Consider the following 19,171-nt stretch of genomic DNA (forward strand, 5'->3'; position numbering starts at 1 on the left):
TCCAAAAGAAAACACTCAAGATGCCAACAAAATAAGGTGAAGCCTCATATTTCAGCAGCATGTGGATTAACTGAATGTATAAATGTACAAAACTTAAATCAATTTTGAACCCGGGATCACACGGGAGCTAGTGAGTAGAAAGGATGGAGCAGATGGCAGACAGATGGAGACGGGAAGGAGGAGAGGAGCAAGAAAGAGAGAGAGAGAGGAGAAAGGGCGAGATCTAGAGTGAATCCATCAGCGTGTCCCTGTGGGACCTGACAGAGTGGCGGACAGCTAGATGGACGCCTGTGCTGTGCCCACGGAGGGGCAGAGCAGCTGGCCACTCACTCCTCCGTCTTTTGCCGGATTCACCTGGATGCCTCATGGACACTTATGCTGACGCAGTACTGGTACCGCACACCCACGCATCCACCCACGGCCCACCGGTAAGGCCAAGGCACAGATCACTGGGGCAGACAGCCGTAGCACTGATTAAATCATGATTCGAATGCAATATAATGCCTTTCATTTATCAAATGGAAGTTTACACATCTGTAGTTTCTGTGGTAACGCTGCGGAGCAAAGCCACTCGGGTGAAGAGACAATACGTAGAATGCTGCCGTCTTTTAGTGCAGAGATGGGAAGAAACCGTGGGGGGAAAGTTGGTTTGAGAAAGTCCCCGTGCCTGAGCACTGTGGTCGGATATCCGGCACCGTGGCGTTAATTATATTCTCTATTCATTAGAGCACACCCTGGGGCCTGCAGTTATTAGACATAGCCCAATTAGGCCTGCGCTGGGCTAACGATGCTGGGCCTGGTGCGAGGGGCAGTGAGACGAACGAGGAAACGGCGGCTTTGCTGAGGGTTGCCGAGGCGTTGATTTTATTCAAGCCATATCCTCAAAGATTTTATTCTCTTTCAATACATAAGGCAAAAAAATAGTAGGGTTTTTCCTTCAATGGTGTATTCGAGTGCAAGAAGGATTGTGTCAAAGGATAAGGAGAATAAATTACAGAAAAGCCAGAGCAGAAATCTGCACTAGAAACAGAGACAATTAGCTTAGTGGCTTATTTTGAAAGTGTGATGTTTACATGCTATACACGTATGACAGACATGTATCAGAGACATGTATGCTTGTGTGTGGGGGACACTGTCCCGATGTAGCAGTGAAATTAGATCGTTTCATCTCCTCCAGTAAGCCCTCTGTGTATCGTACTTCAGAGACTTCAATACTTTCATTGCTCAAAGAAAGCCGCTTGTGAAAAGTTACCGTCCCATGAAAGACGATGACACCGTTCTACTTCTCATTCTTAAGGTCTCACAGGGATGCAGTGGAAGTGAGACGGAGCCCTATGATTTAGGAGATAATAGCCAATCTTTATGATTTGCTGATGAGCTTCCAACCCTAAAAAAACTAAGATTGTTGTTGGTTGTGAAACTTTGTAATTTCACATTTTTATTAATGCGTGTGTGATGACCCCGTCAGGACTGAGCTGTTATTTAAAATTAGGATCCCTCACATTTGACGCAGCGCTTGTTTCCCTATATCTTTGGGTGATTAAACACATCGACAGGGGGCCGGAGGGGGGGCCCACTGCACCACACCGACTCGTCCTGCTGCAGCTTCCTCCTCCACAGTCTCCACATACATGACAGTATTGTTCCCATTTGTAATGCTAACTAGACAGCTACATTCTGTAATTGCTTAGGGCTGCTCTCTGTCTATTACTGAATTAATAAGCTCTCTCTCCCCCCCCCCCCCCCCCCCCCCTGTCTCTAACCGTCTCTCCCTCCGTCCGTGCGAGGGTGAGCTGATGCAATAATATCGATGGCTCCCTGACTACGGTGCATCCACCGGGCTGATTATGCACTTTTCCCCCCAATCTAATCTAGCTAATGATTCTGGGATTTCATATTTATTAGGCAGCACACCAACATTTATCATTTCCCAGCACACACATAAATAGCCATATTGGCTTTGAGTAAATGAAAAGCAGGCACCAGCAGACATTTACCGTCTAATGTCTGTCTGGATATTGCCCTCACACACATTTACCGGCCCAAAGCAGGTATGCTTCTCACAGGGTAATTACCTCATTTTCCCTGTCAAAGCGACAAGCCTCCCACTGAATATACTAAATAGCTGTTTTCACATTGCCTTGACCACACGACTGACTGACAAGTGTTGCATTCTGGTCTCTTTGAACGGGTGTCGTACAGAAGTGGCCTTACCACAGTGGCACGTTTGTGAATGTCTTCATCATGGACCTTCATCATGTCCTAAAAAATAAACCTATCTTGGTTATAGCGACGTGTTTTTTGGGGGGGGCTACAATTTTTTAAATAATCGGTCACAAACTTTGCAAGATTAGAAAAGGTACCTTTTGATTATGGCAGACTGATCCAGAGCCCTGCAGACCTCGTTCTCCCACACATGCACAAAGCATTTAACCCAGGCAACGTGCAGCACACAAACACATATTTCACAGGCTACGGAGATCCAATTCATTTCACTCCTGCCCCATAATGGCCACACACTGTTTTGAAATGATGGTATTGGGAGTTTCTGTTTTCTCAGCAAGTATGTGCGGCTCAATACATTAATTCATGTGGCTGAGCAAACGTAAGTTAATGAGGGGCTGGCCAGGAAATACGACATGTCAAATACTGTAACCTCACACCACTACTGGACAGATGAACTCTGCAGAAGCATTACAGCAGGGCTATGGGAGGGTTTTATTGTCATGCCCAGTGGGGGCAGGTGAGGTTTGATACTTGGTTCAGTGGTTCATGGTTGATCATCACCTGGTTTCTGTGTCCAGGACCAACTTGGAGGAGGATGTATGCACAAGATCGTGTGGGGAGGAGTAAGATTTTGTGAATATGCTACTAATATTGTAATTGATCCACATATTGCAGTCATTCCGGTAAGAGGTAGCGAAAGACGAGTATTTGTGTTTGATTTTTTTTCACTCTGAAATCCTTTGAGGTAATTTGATGCTTTGCGACACTTGCCTTTTTCCCTTAACCTCTAGAAAGGCCCACCGATTAGGAAGCAGCGAGAAGTTGGAAATGAAATCTTTCGAATGCAGCCTGCTGTGATATTGCAAGCTCCCGGTGCCCTCACACTAACACACACCGTGCTGCCTGTACAAGCTTCATTCTATACACACAAACACACACACAGAAAAAGATTAATGTGTTGAGGGATGCTTTTGTAAATGGGTCCTGTCAGAGTATCCTTGAGTCTCCTTGTAGTTCCCCAACTGTACTGGGATTTTCATTTTGGTTCACAATTTAAAGGCCAGAAGAGCACATTGCTACTTTATCATTTTTACCCCCTGTTATGATGTGTGACCAGATAAATAGGGGTCATAAGACGCCTATAGGCCAGATATGCAAAGTGTTTGACTCGTCTCTTTGTCATGCTGAAGAAATAAAGGACAAAAGAAAGAGGGAAGCATGGGAGGAAGAGGAGAAAGAGTGTGGAAGAATACATATAGGACAAAGATATCATTTAGGACTGATCAAGGGGATAGTGATGGACCTGGCTGGTCTACTGAAGTGGACCAGATTTGTTCCCCAACACTATAAATCCGACAGTAAAACAGGACTTTGATGCAGTGAGTTGAGGAGCCATGTCCAGGGTGATATTAATTCTTAATGGGGGAATTAAAAGTTGAGTTAGTGAAGAATAGGGAGCATTAGGGATTTACCGGCCAAATTAATAGCAAGTGTTACATTAAAAATTTGCCGGGCTCAATCCGCCCCGCTTTGATGTAAAACAGGGTTTTTCAGATGCTCTCACTATAAATCCACGTCTGGAAAAGAACTCTAAACTTTATCTAACATCTCCTCTCTGGCTTTGCACCAACCTTTGTTGAGAATGTTATTTTGAGTAATACCTTAAAATGTGTCACGCGCTGCATAATCACTTGTGATCAATATCAATGTAAAGGTATGTATTCCTCTGTTGCCACAATATCATCTATTTTCCTATGAAACATTCCACTTATAGATTCCTCTCTTTTTTTTCCAGCGCAAAACATGTCTGCTGAACCTTGACCATGCTTAATTACAGAGCCTTTTCTAGTATTGACTGCATTTAAAGTGGCCTTCAGTTGCATCAGTCTGCATGCCAATACCTCCCTCTTTGGAGTATGTTTAAAATCAAATTAATGTGATAGTGTGCCATGCGTAGGAAATAAATAATACCTAAATAAATCTTTGTGATTTCTCTTGCATGGATTTGCAAAAAAGGCTTTTATTGACTTATTAGTCAGAGCAGTTTAGTCAGAGCAGAACACTTTATTCTAAACCGCATTTGGACCACCTAACGCATTGTTACGCTGTGACCCCATTTTTACTCTCGCAGTCACCCACTGCCGTGCAACACACACACACGCCAGCCTCTTTGTAAAGACACACAGCGATGAACTCAGTCACTGAACCCGTCATTGGCCCTTGTCGAGTTGATCAAGCTTTTGCATCTTGAGTCTTAACAGGTGAAGCAAATGTTTGGGTTAAAGTGGCCATGCAAAGAATCCGAGTTCTTAAAGCAATCCATTTGGTCCAATCCAGTTGAAAAATAACCATCCACCTCTCGGTCGTCCTCCCTGCACGGGACCCTCTCTATTCCTCCCCGAAATCTTCTGTTTGACTAAAAATCCATCCCCCAATGGAGCGGCAGCCCATTTGTCGTTGACGTGACAGAAGCTTGGGTCAATAGAGGCACCGCATCGCTACTCCCTCATCGAGCCTCCCAGCAAGGCCTCTGCTTGGCACAGCAATACTGACTGCCATCCATGATGGATGGCCCAGGCATGTGATCGGGACCAGCGGAGCCAGTCGGAGCGACTGACACACGGTGTTACTTCTCTCTCTCTCTCCCTCTCATCTCATGGTGGTGCAGCAGATGGTAAAATGACAGAAACGTCGATACCACAGTAGATAACAAGACTCTAAATCCGTTGATTATTTCCTCCATTGTTCCTTGGCCAGAAATAGGTTAGAATAGTTGTTGTTTAACTTGTTTAACACTGCATATCAAAGTACCAGTTGGTAAGACATATTAAAGGAATGTTAGGTAATGGTGTCCATCGGTCCACCCCTTTGGGCACCAAGCCTCGGGGGGGCTTTCTGCCAGACGGGTTTCAACTCACCCCAAACCACAACCACAAACTTGTGAGCTGAGGAGTGTTCTGTCAGACAGCCCTGAAGGTAAACTTCTCCCGTGTGTCTAATTTGGTCCAAATTGATACGATTGGATGGTTTGCTATGACATTTGTTAAATGCTATAAAGGCTGCCCCCCCCCCTCGAGATGAATCACTTTGAGGATCCCCATCTATTTACTATCGTTAAATCCAATGAGCTGTACTTTGTTGAATGCCAACTGGCAAATAGTAGCCTGCTAAAGTGCTGAGATGGTGAACTTGTAATTAAACATCAGGAGTTAGCTCTGTCATTCAGACGTTCAATCTGGCATGCTGACATACTTTATATGACATACACAATCCGTGCGAGCTGCAAACTGCCTAACGATCTAACAATTAAGTTTGCCATTACCAGGCGGTTCGCACTGAAGTGAACTCAATCAAACATTCACTCTGCATCACATGACGAGACAAGTCCAAGCCACCATTAAATTAAATTAAATTCATTCACCAATTATATTTCCAATTTCAACTCTTCGTAGTAACATTTTCCAGTTATTTTAAGACAAATGACTATGATTGTGTATGTTTGTGTGAAATTCTACAGCACATATGTAAACCTAATCATACCCTGACGTCACTAAGTATCTATACAGCCTTTTCAACTTAAGTCAACATTTTCCCAACCCACATTAAATGATCCATTCAATGATTTCTCCATTCATTACATGTTTTGAAGTATGTATATATCTGAGCTCTTTCTGTTATCCGATTCCAGAAAAATTGGTGACAAGTTTCAATGATAAAGAGAGTTTCTTATAACCTTTGAACGTGCAACATACTGTAAACTATATCAGCTGTAGAGCAGGATATTTACATCTGGGCCACTTTAATGCATCTCCTCCTATATCTTATTTCTCAAATGGACCCGAATCTCTTGGACTTAAATGTTGGAGAATGTGCAGCAGACAATGAATGTGTGGCAAATCAATTTCCTTAGCATTAACAAAAGACAGCTTACCCTCCGTAATTTGAATATAATTACAAAATGCTTTTAATATACTTGATTACCCCTTGGATGAACATGGGATTTCCTAATTAACCTGATGCAGCCCACTTTCCTTAATACCAATAATGAGCAGACTAGTGAATGCTGACCCCATTATTATTTGTCATGAATAAATGTATGTGACACTATTATTATCAATTACATGTTCTGCAATTATGCATATCTATGCAGCTGCCCTGCTATTAGCTCTTTCTTCGATTGCTCATTTAAAGACACAAGACAACAGCTTGGCTAACGGGCCACAGTCTCCTTACTAACACTCGACACATCAACTGTCCAAACCTCACAAATAGCGAACAATCAGAGCACGATACGTACATTTATTCACTGTGCTGTGTGTGCAGTCTTTGCATTTGAGCACAGCGGGACAAGCTTTCCTTCAGACCAGCTGAAACAGTTGTGGCAGTCACTTCCTGTTCTAACTCATTTTGCATCATGGGGCTAAAGGTCTCAGCCACTTCCCCTTTTTGCTACGTATAAATCCAAAGCAACACTGTTTACTTCCCACTTCATCCTCGGCAGACAAACTTTAGCCCGTGTCTAGAGCAGCGTTGTCATTTCCTACTTTCCAATTGTTAGCATTTTAACGATCATGGATGGACATGTGTCGTCTTTGTTGTCTTTTTCATCGTTATCGGGAGCAACGGGAACACAGGGGGGTAACCCACCCAAGAAGGACAGCAGGCTCCCTCAGAGTCATCGGGATCACACACCAACTGAAGAATTATGGTACGCGTGCCACACCACACTACCAGCTATAACAATATAACACAACAAATCCACTAACCTAGTCATCAACATCTCGCTGAGTGAGTGTGAACAGATGTTAAGCATCACACACTACAGACACGTATACGGTTGTGTTACAGTGTGGTATTTTACAGATACACTAATCACGCTTGTGTGATCTGGCTATTCTTTCTAATGTGTTACATTCTAGAAACAGGAACTTAAATGGATGCATTTTATTTCATGAGTTCAATGAGAGGAGGAATTAAGAGTGACTGTGGAGTTTCCCATGACGTCATAAACCGGAAAACTAGCTCCGTGTATCCTTATCTCTCCTCTCATGCCTCCTAATGTCTAAAACAAATTATATGTGTGCCTTAAAACAACCATTTTGAAATAGTGAAACTTCCCACTTCTCTCCTCTGTAAGGGGCCATCGTGCCGTCACACCCAGAGACATCTCAACAGTGAGATTTCTCAGTTTAGCCACCAGCTAAAAGGAAAGATGATATCTCTCTCTGTATCATGTGCCATGAAAGTGAATTATCATTTTGCTGCTGGAAGCAGTGGAATATTGGTGTCCTTCCATGGCGTGATACAATAGAAAACTTTGTGAAACTGGGTCGCACACACAGTGTGTATCGGCTGTCAGTGAAGCTGAAAGAGAAAAGGCGGTGGATCAGTGGTGTGGTCCCACTAGGATGGTTGAATACACAGAGCTGGCTTGCTGGACATGGTTATGTTAGCATTTTGTACTCGTACTGGCCACGATTTTATGGGTTTCATTTCAGCTTCTGACTCCATCCTACACTTCCCAAACTGCACAAGTTAACTTTTCGATTAAGTACTTTTTAAATTATCCGATGAGAGTATCTGAGGATTCATACGGATGGAAATGTCTTAAAAGGACACGTCATTTGAAGGGCATATCACAGGGGTATCATCTCTTTTTAAATCATCTCTTTTTAGAGTCCTCATTTGAGGAAGAATCCCCTTGTTCTGACCAAAACGCCATTGTGACATTGTCCAGGGGCTTTTACGGCAAAAGCCCCTAAGTATGACGCTGCTTTCCAACATTCTGACCATGCGCACACGTCCACGCAGAGGACTAACCACAAATTATATCGCGTCTTCTTCTTCTTCTTCTTCTTCTTCAGGGACACGTGCAGCATCAACAAAGCCTTTCCCAGTTGTTCTACAGCAAAATACAACACATTTTATTTTATTATTGGCATCTTGTGCTTTACCCATAAAGTGAGGTTACTTTGACCTTTGGCAGAACGCAGCAGGTTGGTCAACCCAAACCAACAAGTCCAGTCCATGAGATCTCAGCAAGGCGATCTCTCCCAAAAGCAGCATGGTTTGCTTCTGAATTGTAATTACCTACTTTAATCTTCATTTTAACTTCAGGTTAGAACTGGATCCTCAGACTCGCACTGTGTAATGACTACACGCACCTAACCTCAGCAAAGTTTAAACTGCCCTCTCACACGTGATTTGTGATACCTTGTTGATTGTAAACTGAGAAATCTGTCTTTTCAAGAATACATAACTCGAAAAATAACATTCATGCAAAATACCAGCATCTTCCCATTTTTACTTCCTTCAATAAAACATCTCTCGAAACTTGTGCAACAGCGGGTGTCACGTAGCAGGACATTGTGGCCTAGCGGTGGAAAGTGCACGTGTGCGATGTAGTTTAAGCTTGAAGCGGATGGTGGGTCTTTGCCGGTTGTGATTCTTTGTAGTACTGAACTCTCTGAGGTCACATGGGTCCTTCTTTGTGTGAAGGAGCCCTGGGGGCTACATTCACAGTTGTGCGTTCGTCCGTAGCAGACAGACCCCCCCCCCCCCCCCCCCGGGGCTTATAATATCTACATCGCCTCTCAGAGCAGGGCTGCTGGAAAGGAAACTAGTTTGACTGTTAATCTTTGCAAATAGTCAAACAGCAGATAGTCAACATCTTTCAGAGGTCATCCCCCATATTTGTTTCAGGACTATAAATATGCAAAGACATCTAACAGTAATCTCACATATTTCCCGATTGGTCGGTGTTGCGCGTGTGCTTCTTGAGTGCACCATGTGACTGCACGCATGCCTGTGCGTGGGTGTGCATAATCGCTCCGATTCAATTCCCTGTAAGTGCACTCTGCGCGAGTGGGTGTTCAAAAGTACTCTGGGGTTCTTTTTGTGCGCACACATGTGTTTGCTTATTAATGGGAATCTTCTTCGAATGTTCATCATCATCATCATCGTGACTTTATTGATGGATGGTTGTCTCTGTGTGTCGGCGCTTGATCCAGGGCAGGAGACGCGAGTCCCGCGGCCGGCGGCAGGCTGCTGTCCGCTGAGGAGCCGGTCACTCTGATCACTGAGAGCATGACAGTTACCTCCACTGACCAGGAGAAGCTGCTGCTGCTCAACAAGAACACCGAGCTCCGCCGAGTCAACAAAGAGGTACAACGGCACCCTGGACCCGTGCAGATTCTCTTCAAGACCACATATGTATTGCTGATGTTGCCGATTACACTGAGTCCTCTCTGAAAACCAGGAGGAGGATGGTGGGCGTTGTGTGAAAACTGCTGTCAATCCGTGAAGAATCATCCTTACACTTACCTTCTTGATTGTAATCAAGTGCTGCTTAATAAAAAGAGAAAGAGGGAAATGAAGAACTGATGTAAACTGAAGTGTGACCTTAATCGACTTCCTGATGCCCGTGTTGGAAATGACTGCTGCTGTTGTTGGCTGCTGTGGAGGCCAAGGCGCTGATGATGACGATGATGATGATGATGATGATGATGATGATGATGATGATGATGGTGTGTTACAGCTGATGAAGCTGAATGCGGACTGGGACCACGTGTACCGGAACGCCACGCTGGGTCTCCAGCACAGGTTGGAGGAGCTGGAGCTGGAGAACGCCGCCGTCAAGCAGCTCAACAGCAGACTGCTGCTCCGGGTCGAGCACCAGCAGGTAAACACGCAGCAGTACTCCAAAAGCTCGATGGGTGCAAGGGCTCAGCGTTGAGTTACGGCTTTGGAGGCGTTTGGCGATGGAGGCTAATAGAGGTGTTTTGTGTGCTGCTGTGTTGGGGATTGCAGAGTGCAAAGGAGTACTACGAGCAGGAGTTGATGCAGGAGCTGAAGAAGAACCAGGAGCTGTGTCAATACATCAGATTGATGGAAAGCAGGCGGCACCACCCAGACAGAGACCGCATACTTGACAAACAGGTAATTGTGCCTGTCAGTGGGAAATTATTTCATGTGTAAAGACGTGTTAATCATTTTTCTTATGTCTTAACTCCAGGGCAGTTTTGGTTCAGTGACTGAAGTAACTGAGCCCTCCACTAATCCTCCGGTAGGTCCTGACCTGCCTCCCGCCCACGGCTCCGGATACAACCCCTCCCCTTCCCTTTTCCCAGCTTCTTCCAGCCTAGAGACAGGGCCGCAGACACAAAGCCAAAGTAGAAGTATCCCACTGGGGACACTGGGAGACTCACGGCAAGAAGTGCGGGATCTCAAACAGCAGCTTGAGGCACTGCAATGTCAGGTAGGATGCTCTTTTCACCACGGCATCAAACGATTCTTCTGTTTCTGATGTGATGAGAGCAAAACTGAAGTCGGCTCACTGTTGCCAGGGAAAGATTCGCTGAATGCTTAGACCTGAATTAGAGGGTCAAGTGCACCCCCAAGTGGTGGCGTGGTGCGGTTTCTCGCAGGAAAAACAACAAGAGTCTGCATATCAAAAGATGTGTCTTTGACATTGGATCTCTGCCATGTGGATGACTTGTGACGGCAGATCCAGATGTATGAAGCAGAATATCAGACAGAGCACAGCGACCACAAAAACACGCTTCAGGAGAACCGGAGGCTGAGGAAGAAGAGGGAGGAGAAGCGCCAACAGGTGGCACTACTGCAAGAGCAGGTGGTGGTTTTACAGTACACGTTTTTAAAAATGGTCACTGAATTTCTTGAGTTTTTTTTTAATGATTGTATTGTACCGGTTATGGCCTTCCTGCAGCTCAAGGTCTACGAGGACGACTTCCGCCGGGAGCGGTCGGACAAACAGGTGTTGCAGCGGCTGTTGATGAAGAAAACGCCTCCACACAAGGACCCTGAACTCATCCATCGCTGCAATAATGAGCAGCAGCCACCAGGGGGAGACAAGAGGACACAAAGTGGAGAGAAAAGGAAACAGCACCATCCACTCTGCCCAAAGCACCCAAACAGGGACAAAGACTCCGACTGAGGGACGCACATGAACTCAACGATGTCGAAACTTTGCCCTCGTTTTTGTTTATGGAAATAGCAGGAATAACAAGAGAAAATCTAAGGTCAAATGAATTTTTTGTCCTTTTAGGGGTTCTGCATTCTATTCTTCATAAGAAAAACTTGGTTCACTTTGTTCCCACTGTAATACAAAACATCTGTCAATTTTACTACCTGTAGATCAAAAATATATTTAACATAAATATTTTAATATAACAATTTCTAATACTTTCTCATGTGTTTTTTTTCTCTGACTTTGATGACTATCAAACACGGACAAAACTTAAAAATAATAGTGGTTTGTTACTGCTCTAACCTCTGTGTGAATGGAGGATTTACGGATTATTTCCACCACCACTTTAATTATATATTCCTTATGTCGTACACTACTTGGAAGTCCATCAAAATAATTGCTTCTCAAATGACTTGCCTCAACAAATCACAAACAGCCTTGACAAGGAAGCACTGATCTCAACTGAAACTATTGCCACATACGATCCAACAACAAAGGCAATATTTGTTGTGTGGTCGTATGTAGCAAAAGATGAATTATAAATTCTGGGCTTTCCCTTCCGAAAATGTCATAAAAAATTCCATAACCAGACTTTGGTGTTCAAGTACAACATAGAGACAATTGTATGAAGCAAGTCTTTCACAAGCGATCTATTGTTCAATTTTCATGTGTTTAAATGACATCATGAGCAGAAAGGACACTAAATGAACCAGTACGTAACCTGAGAGGTGTCACATTTTCCTAGTCACTGTGACATAAGTTCAAACTTTTTTGTCCCCACACAGATAAAGATCTGCGTCCTCACACATGGGGTCACATGTATGTTGCTAACTATCTTTCTCCTTTCCTCCTAAAGAAATCCAAATGTAGGTGAGTAAGGCACTGTACAAAACCTTTGTATAAGAAGGGGGTCAATATAAGATGCTACCCTTAATTTCTAAGTGTATTGTTGCCATTTTAGGATCACTATTAGACAGGCAAAAGAAATGTAAATCCACTTAAGTCATCATCTTGGAAGATCGCCTGGACGGTTTTGGAAATAAATGTGGACTTCTGGTCCCTCCATATGTATAAATAACGTAGAAATGATTACAATTTAGCAATTTTCTTTTGTAGTTTATTGAAAACACACACATTGACAATACATTAGAACAATTGTCTCACAAGATCATGTTAAACATGGGTGCGCAGACACATTAATTAGTCGCAGTGAATACAAACATCAGTACATCATGGGAGACTTAAGCCAGTTTCAGGGTCTCGTTAACCATGACTCCAATGCCATCAAAAACGTGATGAACGGGAGCTTTGCACATGAACGCGGAGGTAGTGACCAGTTTATTTTTGACATCAACGTGCGCCTTCTCCACGTCCGTGTTGACGTGTTTGCAGCCCATCTCCTTCATGGCGCACGCCGTCTGAGCGTACGGCCACCTGACGGCGAGAAGAGAGGGAAAGTTTAAAAAAAAAAAAAAAAAAAAAACTGTGCATCCATACCACGGACACCAATTACACGAAAACTGCTTATCACACACATGTCGCTCTCTTTGTCCGCTCCCACAGTGAGCTCGCAGCCAGGCAGGATTTTGGCAGCGAGGACGGAGGCGATGCAGCACATGCCCAGCGGCTTGCCGGCTTTATGGAAGGCCTTGATGATCTTCTCCAACTGAGGCTGGACGGTGAACTCCTTGTTCTTCACTGCCCAGTCACTCAGGTTCTTCGCCACGCCAAAGCCCCCTAAAATTCGAGCACACAGGATTCATTAAGAGCATTGCCATTTGTTTTTATGTAAAAGATGAGAACAAATATTTGAATCAATGGAATTATCAATGGCGGGGTCAGCCGAACCTGGGATGATGACGGCATCAAATGCAGACACATCCAACTTGGCCAGATCGGCCACGTCGCCCCTGGCGATGCGGGCGCTCTCCTGCAGGATGTTTCTTTCCTCCTCGGTAGGTTTACCCTCACAATGATTTACAACATGCATCTGAGCGGAATTCGGAGCGAACATCTTCACCTGAAATGAAGCGTGTCAAACTTATTTACTAAGCCTGTGTAGCTAAAGACAAGGGGCACAGTCTTAGAGGTGAGGCGGTTTATATCTTAATAGGACTGAATGACAAAATAAAGGCAAGAAGTAAAGGCTGATCTTTTCTTACTTTGGCTCCAGCTCGACTCAGATGCACGAGGACAGCAGAGGCCTCGTGGATCTCTGTGCCATCGTAGACTCCGCAACCCGAGAGAATAACTGCAACGCTCTTTGACATGGCTTCTATAAAAAAATAAAAATAATAGTAAGACATGCTCATTTGACATGCTCCTGCAACACATAGGAGTCAGGGGGGAGGAGTGACTATTGCTGCAAGAAAACAGGGTTGATATCTAAACAGTTACAGGAAGATTAGAGTATGCATCTTGAATAAAAAATAAATAAACATTACTATGAAAAGAATACACAGGCGTTTTTTCTATTCTCCTCATGCATTTTTCAATGCTTCTCAGCACTTAATACAATGCTACCTGAAATCAACACATTTGCTAGTTAACTGTAGTCAGCTGTATGTCTGGAGAAAGCATCCATTGTGTTAAGATGATACAAGTGACGCTAGTACCGCCAGCTCTTACCTTGTCTTTCTGAAGCGGGTGCCTCTGCTGCCGGTAGTAATGCTCTTCAGCTGAGGTGTGCTGGATGAGGTCGGAAGCAGACGCTTTATAGTCCTGCCAGCCCCTCTCCTCTGGCTCCGCCCACAACCTGCTTAAAGGTAACACCTGTTGGGTGGCGTTGGAGGAAAAAATGCTGAATCATTGCTCTTGTCATGACTGAATGATTGCTGAATCATTGCTCTCTGTAATTTGGTATTTAATGAACAACATGTGTAAATACATAAAATGATATGATATATGTGATGATATATTTGAGTATTACATGAGATAATACTCACTGAGATGCTTATCTGCATTTTACGATGCACAATTGGAGGGAAAAGATTCATGTGGAAATACTCCCATTTGGATTATGAACATAGTATGCACATAAACAATGTTGCTATTTAGCCTTTATTAAGATTAAGACACGCCAGCCCCACAGTACAGGAGTATTCGCGACAGCATAACGACTCATGACGACGAGGTTCTCAGGAGAAACTCGCTCCATTATCGGGGTGATGTAGGGTATCGGCTCTCATCCCTCCGGTCGGACGCGTCTCGGGTTTTCCCTTTAAGCCGCATTCCTTGTCGGAGTGAGGTAAGTGGGCGTGGCTCCGTGCGCGCCGCCGACGCCACACGCCGCCGAGGACTATAAAGTTTTCCGCGTCACGTGCTGCGGACTCAGTTCCGACTATGGCTCAACACGCACTGCATGGGTCCATAGGCATACTGGGAATCGCTGGCGGTAAGCTTTGACTTGCATAGTGACTTTACGGCTCTTGTTTTTTTTTTTTTTTTTTAAATATCAAAGTGTACTTGTTACTTTTTTTTAAACCTAAAATATGTATCCAAACACTAATGTATGATTATTATGAATCCTCCAATGTCATTGAATATGTTGTGTGATTAAAAAATAAAGTTGTTCTTGCTTACAAGTTGACGTTTTAAGCACGAGAAACTGAAACCTGTTTTACAAAATCCACCACTCATACCAAATAGTTGTCTAATAATATGCTTAAAATAAGCTCCTCTGTAGAGGGGGGGGGCATGATAATATTTGACCCTTCATCAAATTTTACATTAAAAAACTCAATATGGTTCTCTTTGTATGTTTTTCCTTCTGACTGACAGGTTCCCTCCTGCTTTTGGTCAACAGCTATGCCAGCTCCCCTGAGAACGAATTCATCCCCCATACAGCACTGGGGATTTTGCTCCTAGTCATTGCGATCCTCTTAGTTTATGCCGGTTGGATTTGATGAATGCTTACTGCAAGATTTAATTCATTCATTTTGTGTCGTTGTTGGTATTTGTAAAACTCATAATGGTCTCCTGTGCTTCCCCCTGTTTCTCAGGTGTCTTTCGCAGTCTGTCCCACGCCCAGCTCTTTTCGTCTCTGTGTCTGACTGTCTCTGCCCTGTGGTTTGGCTCTGGTCTGGTGTACATCCTGGTGGGGCAGGCGGTGCTGCAGCGCGCAGAGCTTCGATCCGCTCTGGTCCCTGGCCTGGCAGCATTCACCTTAGCGCTGCTAATTATAGGCTTTGTAGCCGTTATAGCAAAGAAAGCGGTTCTGTTTCTCTTAGCAGTCGGCATAAGTTTGGCAAGTGCCCATCAAATCGCCGGTTTGGCAGCTCCGGGTTTTGGTCAGTCTGCAATGGCTGCAAGCTACCTTCTGGTCTGTCTGGTGGGTGTTTACTTTGGTTCTGGACGTCTGCTGTACAGCATCACTCGTGGTAAAATGGAGCTACCTGGAACGGGCTCGAGGAAAATAGCCCACCTGAAGACCGAGCAGAGCCGGGGGGGTGGTGATGATGCAGTGTCCGTGTGTCTGGTGATGAACTTGCTTTCCGCCTCTGTCTTGGCCTGTCCTCTGTTGGGCGTGGTCACCCAGCTTTCAACCGGTCACGTCCCCTGGCTGTGGACAGCGGGGGTCTTTCAGCTTGGCATGTGTGTCCTCCTCTACCGCGCCATGGACACACTGGCTGCCACCTTTTACGGCTTCGCTGCTCTGTTGAAATTCGCAGAGGGCTACAGCGCTCTCTTATCCCCCTTCGTCGAGCCGTTCTCCCCTGTTCCCTTTCCCGTTGTCTTCTCTGTCCTTTTCTTCATCCTGGCTCTATTCCTTTGTCAAAAGAGTTTGCTGGAGGGGCTCTACCCGCTGTTCTTTACAGCTTATTGTATCGCGATCGCAGCCCAGCCTCAGGGTTTCTCCCAAGGAGGCACCCAAGGGGTTCAGGGAGCGATATTTGTCTTCTCTGCCGGCCTGCTTTTCATTACCACGTTCAATATGGTTTCCGCGACAATGATTCCTACAGGGCGGGGATATTTCAAGGCTTTAGTGACCAGGATCCCGAAATTTACTCTAAGGGCCAATGATAAAGATCTACATGTACCTCACCTGGGTTACTCCAAGTATGCTGATGCAGAGGTGTTGGGCCACGCCTGCAATGTGCTGGCTGCTTTTGCAGTAACTGCCAGAGTTGATGACCTGCATCCTCTGTCTGTGCTGGTCCTGCCCTGGGTAGTGATTGCTGGAGGAGCCCTTCAGCTCCTCTGTGGTTCAGTAGCTTTTGCGTGAGGTAAAACTTTTGAGAGCACGGTTTTCATCGTGTATGGGATGATGTGGACAGTTTGGGGTTTGACGCGATACGGCGGCTTTTACGGTGAAACCCGAAGCTTTCACGTGGCCGTCGGGATCATCAGCTTCATGCTGTTTAATTGTCTAGTGACCGCTGCAGCGTTGTTTCTAAGTGTCACTTGGTTTGTTTACGCCCTCACCTTCCAGCTCATCCTCATTAGCTTCCTGTTGGACGCAGTCGGTGCACTTCCTTATGGTTACGACATATGCGTCACAATCATCTTTGGGCTGGTCAGTTTTTACAGTTTCCTGGCGCACATTTTTAACGGCACCTTCGAGTCACCGCAGATACCGCTGGGAAAACCTCTCGTCAAGCTGAGTGGGGTTGGGGGAGGCACGGAAATCTGTCCACATGTACCCGGCCGCAAGGCAACGTCCGTCCAGCAGATTGCTGGTGAGTTTATAAAAAAAAATGTTTTAAATGATTTTTGAAAATGCACAGCTGTACTTGATGAGTTATTGTTTGTTTGTTTTCTTTCACCTGCAGAAATTATGAAAAATGGTGGCATATGTGGTATGCCTACTGACACTGTCTATGTGCTGGTTGCGGCCTGCAACAGGCCAGACGCGGTCATCAAAGCATTCAAGTGAGCGTACATTTTCATGCGAGTGCAATCGTCTGCGTTCTTCTGATTCGATGACCGGACTCTCTCATGGTTGTGCTTGAGTACAGGGTGAAGAAGCAGGCGCAGGACCGCCCAATGTCCATGTGGATCTCCTCCATCAAACAGCTGGAGCCAGTGCGACATCTGCTGAGCCCTCTGCTCCTTGACTTCATGGAGGCCGCGTGGCCCTCCTCCATCAGCATGGTTATACCCAGAGGTAGGTTTGCGTTTAAGGATGCATATCTGTACAGCTTTATTTTCCATGATGGGGGGGGTTTTAAGTCTCCTATTGGCTTTCACAGGCCCATGGATGGACACCTTTGGTTTAGGAGATGCTGCCAAACACATCGGCACTCCACAAAGTATTGCAATCAGATACCCAGACTGTGCTGTGGCCACACATCTCATTAATATGGTAAGGGCTGTGGAATGAAATACTTAAGGTGTCGAAGTGAATGAAGCTACTCGTCAGGTTCATGAATAAGTTGAAACTTTATTTCGTGCAGGTGGGCCCTATTGCTGTAACCTCAGCCAACCCATCAGGTGAGGCAGACACAACTCACCACAACCAAGTTTTTGCCAAGCTGGGAAAGAAGGTGAGGACACTATTTCAGTGTAAATGAATACTGGAGGCACTGTTCTTTGCAGCAAACTTTGTGTCTTTTTGCTCTGTTAGGTGGATGGAGTGTTATGTGACGGACCCTCCCCTGAGAATATTGCATCTACTGTGGTTGACTGCACCAAGATTGAAACGGGGCATATAGGTTTCTTCAGAGTGGGTCTCATTCCTAAATCGAAGGTAACGCTCCATGTTCTATTCATCCTGCGAACTGTTTCAGTTCAGTGAATGATTATGCTCATACCTGCTGCCTTTTTGTTTTTGTGCTAATGAAGGTTCTTCAGATCTTTGAGGATGTTCAGAAGCGACACATAGGTGGGCAGATAAATCCTGCTTTTGAAAATGATCTGCATCAGTCAGATACACAAAGAGACGCAAGTTCAAGAGAAGATGACTCCGTCGAGTCAGGGAGTGAAAACTACGTGGAACTGGAACAAGGTCCAGACCTAGGAAACCGGTCATAATATCAATACACTGCTTTCAAATGTAACTAAAATTTGGATAAACAACAGATATAAGTGAATTAGTGCCTCACTGTTGTTTAAGGAGGTTTCTGTGCACAGGCACAATCTGTTTCATCGTGAATACATTTATTTTTACTGTGTTCTTGTTATTTAAAATCTTGGATATTGATGACTTCTACAATTTTCACAAAGCCTCTAATCACTTTAACAGCATGTTGACTTTGATTTGTCCTTTTTATAACTTTAACACTAGTGTCTTATATGAATGAGTGTTCTACTTTTTACTTTTTCATGTTCAAATAAACATTCAATGATTTCCAAAAGCAGCTGTAAATATTAACAAATTACTATTTTAATACATTACCGACTCTCAATGTATTCTATAATTTATTATAGAAGTATCCGCATTGACTGAATTTGATTGTGGTTTGATGAGAAGTATAAACATTTACATTCCGACGCTATTGGTTTTCTCTGCGGTGCAGATGACACAAATCAGAGTTCTCAGTTGGGTATTTAGCGACATGGACCCTCTTCCTCGTTCAAATTCTATGTAACGTTAAATGATGATCTTCGTGATCATGGGTTTGCCGTAAATAACCCGAACCCTTTTTTCTACTACGGAGTATCTGGCACAACAGCGACCTGCAAGTAGCGCAGCGTCTTGAATGAAGGGATTATTCAGTTATCTCTTAATGCGAGACTCAAGAAATTAACGCAAAGCGATTCTGTCTTTGCTCACAAAGCCTGACACGGGTCATTTGGCCAATGTGTTGATATCCGACCGCTGCCAGTTCAGTGTTTCCCATCCTTATAACAGGGGCGCGCCCCCCTCCCACCGTGAAGTAGTAAACCATGGGGAGACACCGTGTCGCTCGATGGGATGCACAGAGGCTGATGTAAGAAATCCCAGAAGGCACTGCAAAAGCTACTAACGTCAGATCTACCAACGTGGTGTGACTGAAAGCACGTAACGTCACCATT

The 19,171-nt window shown here is 44.7% G+C and overlaps 3 protein-coding genes across 3 annotated transcripts; 2 read left to right on the forward strand and 1 right to left on the reverse strand.

The window, feature by feature from the left end:
- The first annotated feature begins 4,405 nt into the window (after positions 1 to 4,405).
- On the forward strand, positions 4,406 to 11,549 carry si:ch211-153b23.7 (uncharacterized). The gene is made up of 7 exons (XM_037462601.2): positions 4,406 to 6,934; positions 9,237 to 9,390; positions 9,764 to 9,907; positions 10,036 to 10,164; positions 10,241 to 10,483; positions 10,733 to 10,858; positions 10,955 to 11,549. Exons 1-7 carry the CDS (start codon positions 6,798 to 6,800, stop codon positions 11,180 to 11,182), a joined length of 1,161 nt encoding a protein of 386 aa, XP_037318498.2. The 5' UTR covers positions 4,406 to 6,797; the 3' UTR covers positions 11,183 to 11,549.
- A 767-nt stretch (positions 11,550 to 12,316) lies between these two features.
- si:ch211-153b23.5 (uncharacterized protein LOC321177 homolog) lies at positions 12,317 to 13,937 on the reverse strand. The gene is made up of 5 exons (XM_037462499.2): positions 13,844 to 13,937; positions 13,378 to 13,490; positions 13,064 to 13,235; positions 12,751 to 12,952; positions 12,317 to 12,649 (listed from the first exon to the last, which is right to left on the reverse strand). Exons 2-5 carry the CDS (start codon positions 13,483 to 13,485, stop codon positions 12,457 to 12,459), a joined length of 675 nt encoding a protein of 224 aa, XP_037318396.2. The 5' UTR covers positions 13,486 to 13,490; positions 13,844 to 13,937; the 3' UTR covers positions 12,317 to 12,456.
- A 583-nt stretch (positions 13,938 to 14,520) lies between these two features.
- On the forward strand, positions 14,521 to 18,492 carry si:ch211-153b23.4 (uncharacterized protein LOC335392 homolog). Its single transcript, XM_037462498.2, is given in 9 exon segments — positions 14,521 to 14,609; positions 14,996 to 15,109; positions 15,217 to 16,893; positions 16,987 to 17,086; positions 17,173 to 17,321; positions 17,407 to 17,519; positions 17,611 to 17,700; positions 17,781 to 17,903; positions 17,999 to 18,492. Coding segments are annotated over 9 exon segments (2,607 nt in total). The 5' UTR covers positions 14,521 to 14,557; the 3' UTR covers positions 18,188 to 18,492.
- Positions 18,493 to 19,171: the final 679 nt, after the last annotated feature.

Source organism: Pungitius pungitius, chromosome 2 (assembly GCF_949316345.1).
Source record: "Pungitius pungitius chromosome 2, fPunPun2.1, whole genome shotgun sequence".
Lineage (NCBI taxonomy): Eukaryota > Metazoa > Chordata > Actinopteri > Perciformes > Gasterosteidae > Pungitius > Pungitius pungitius.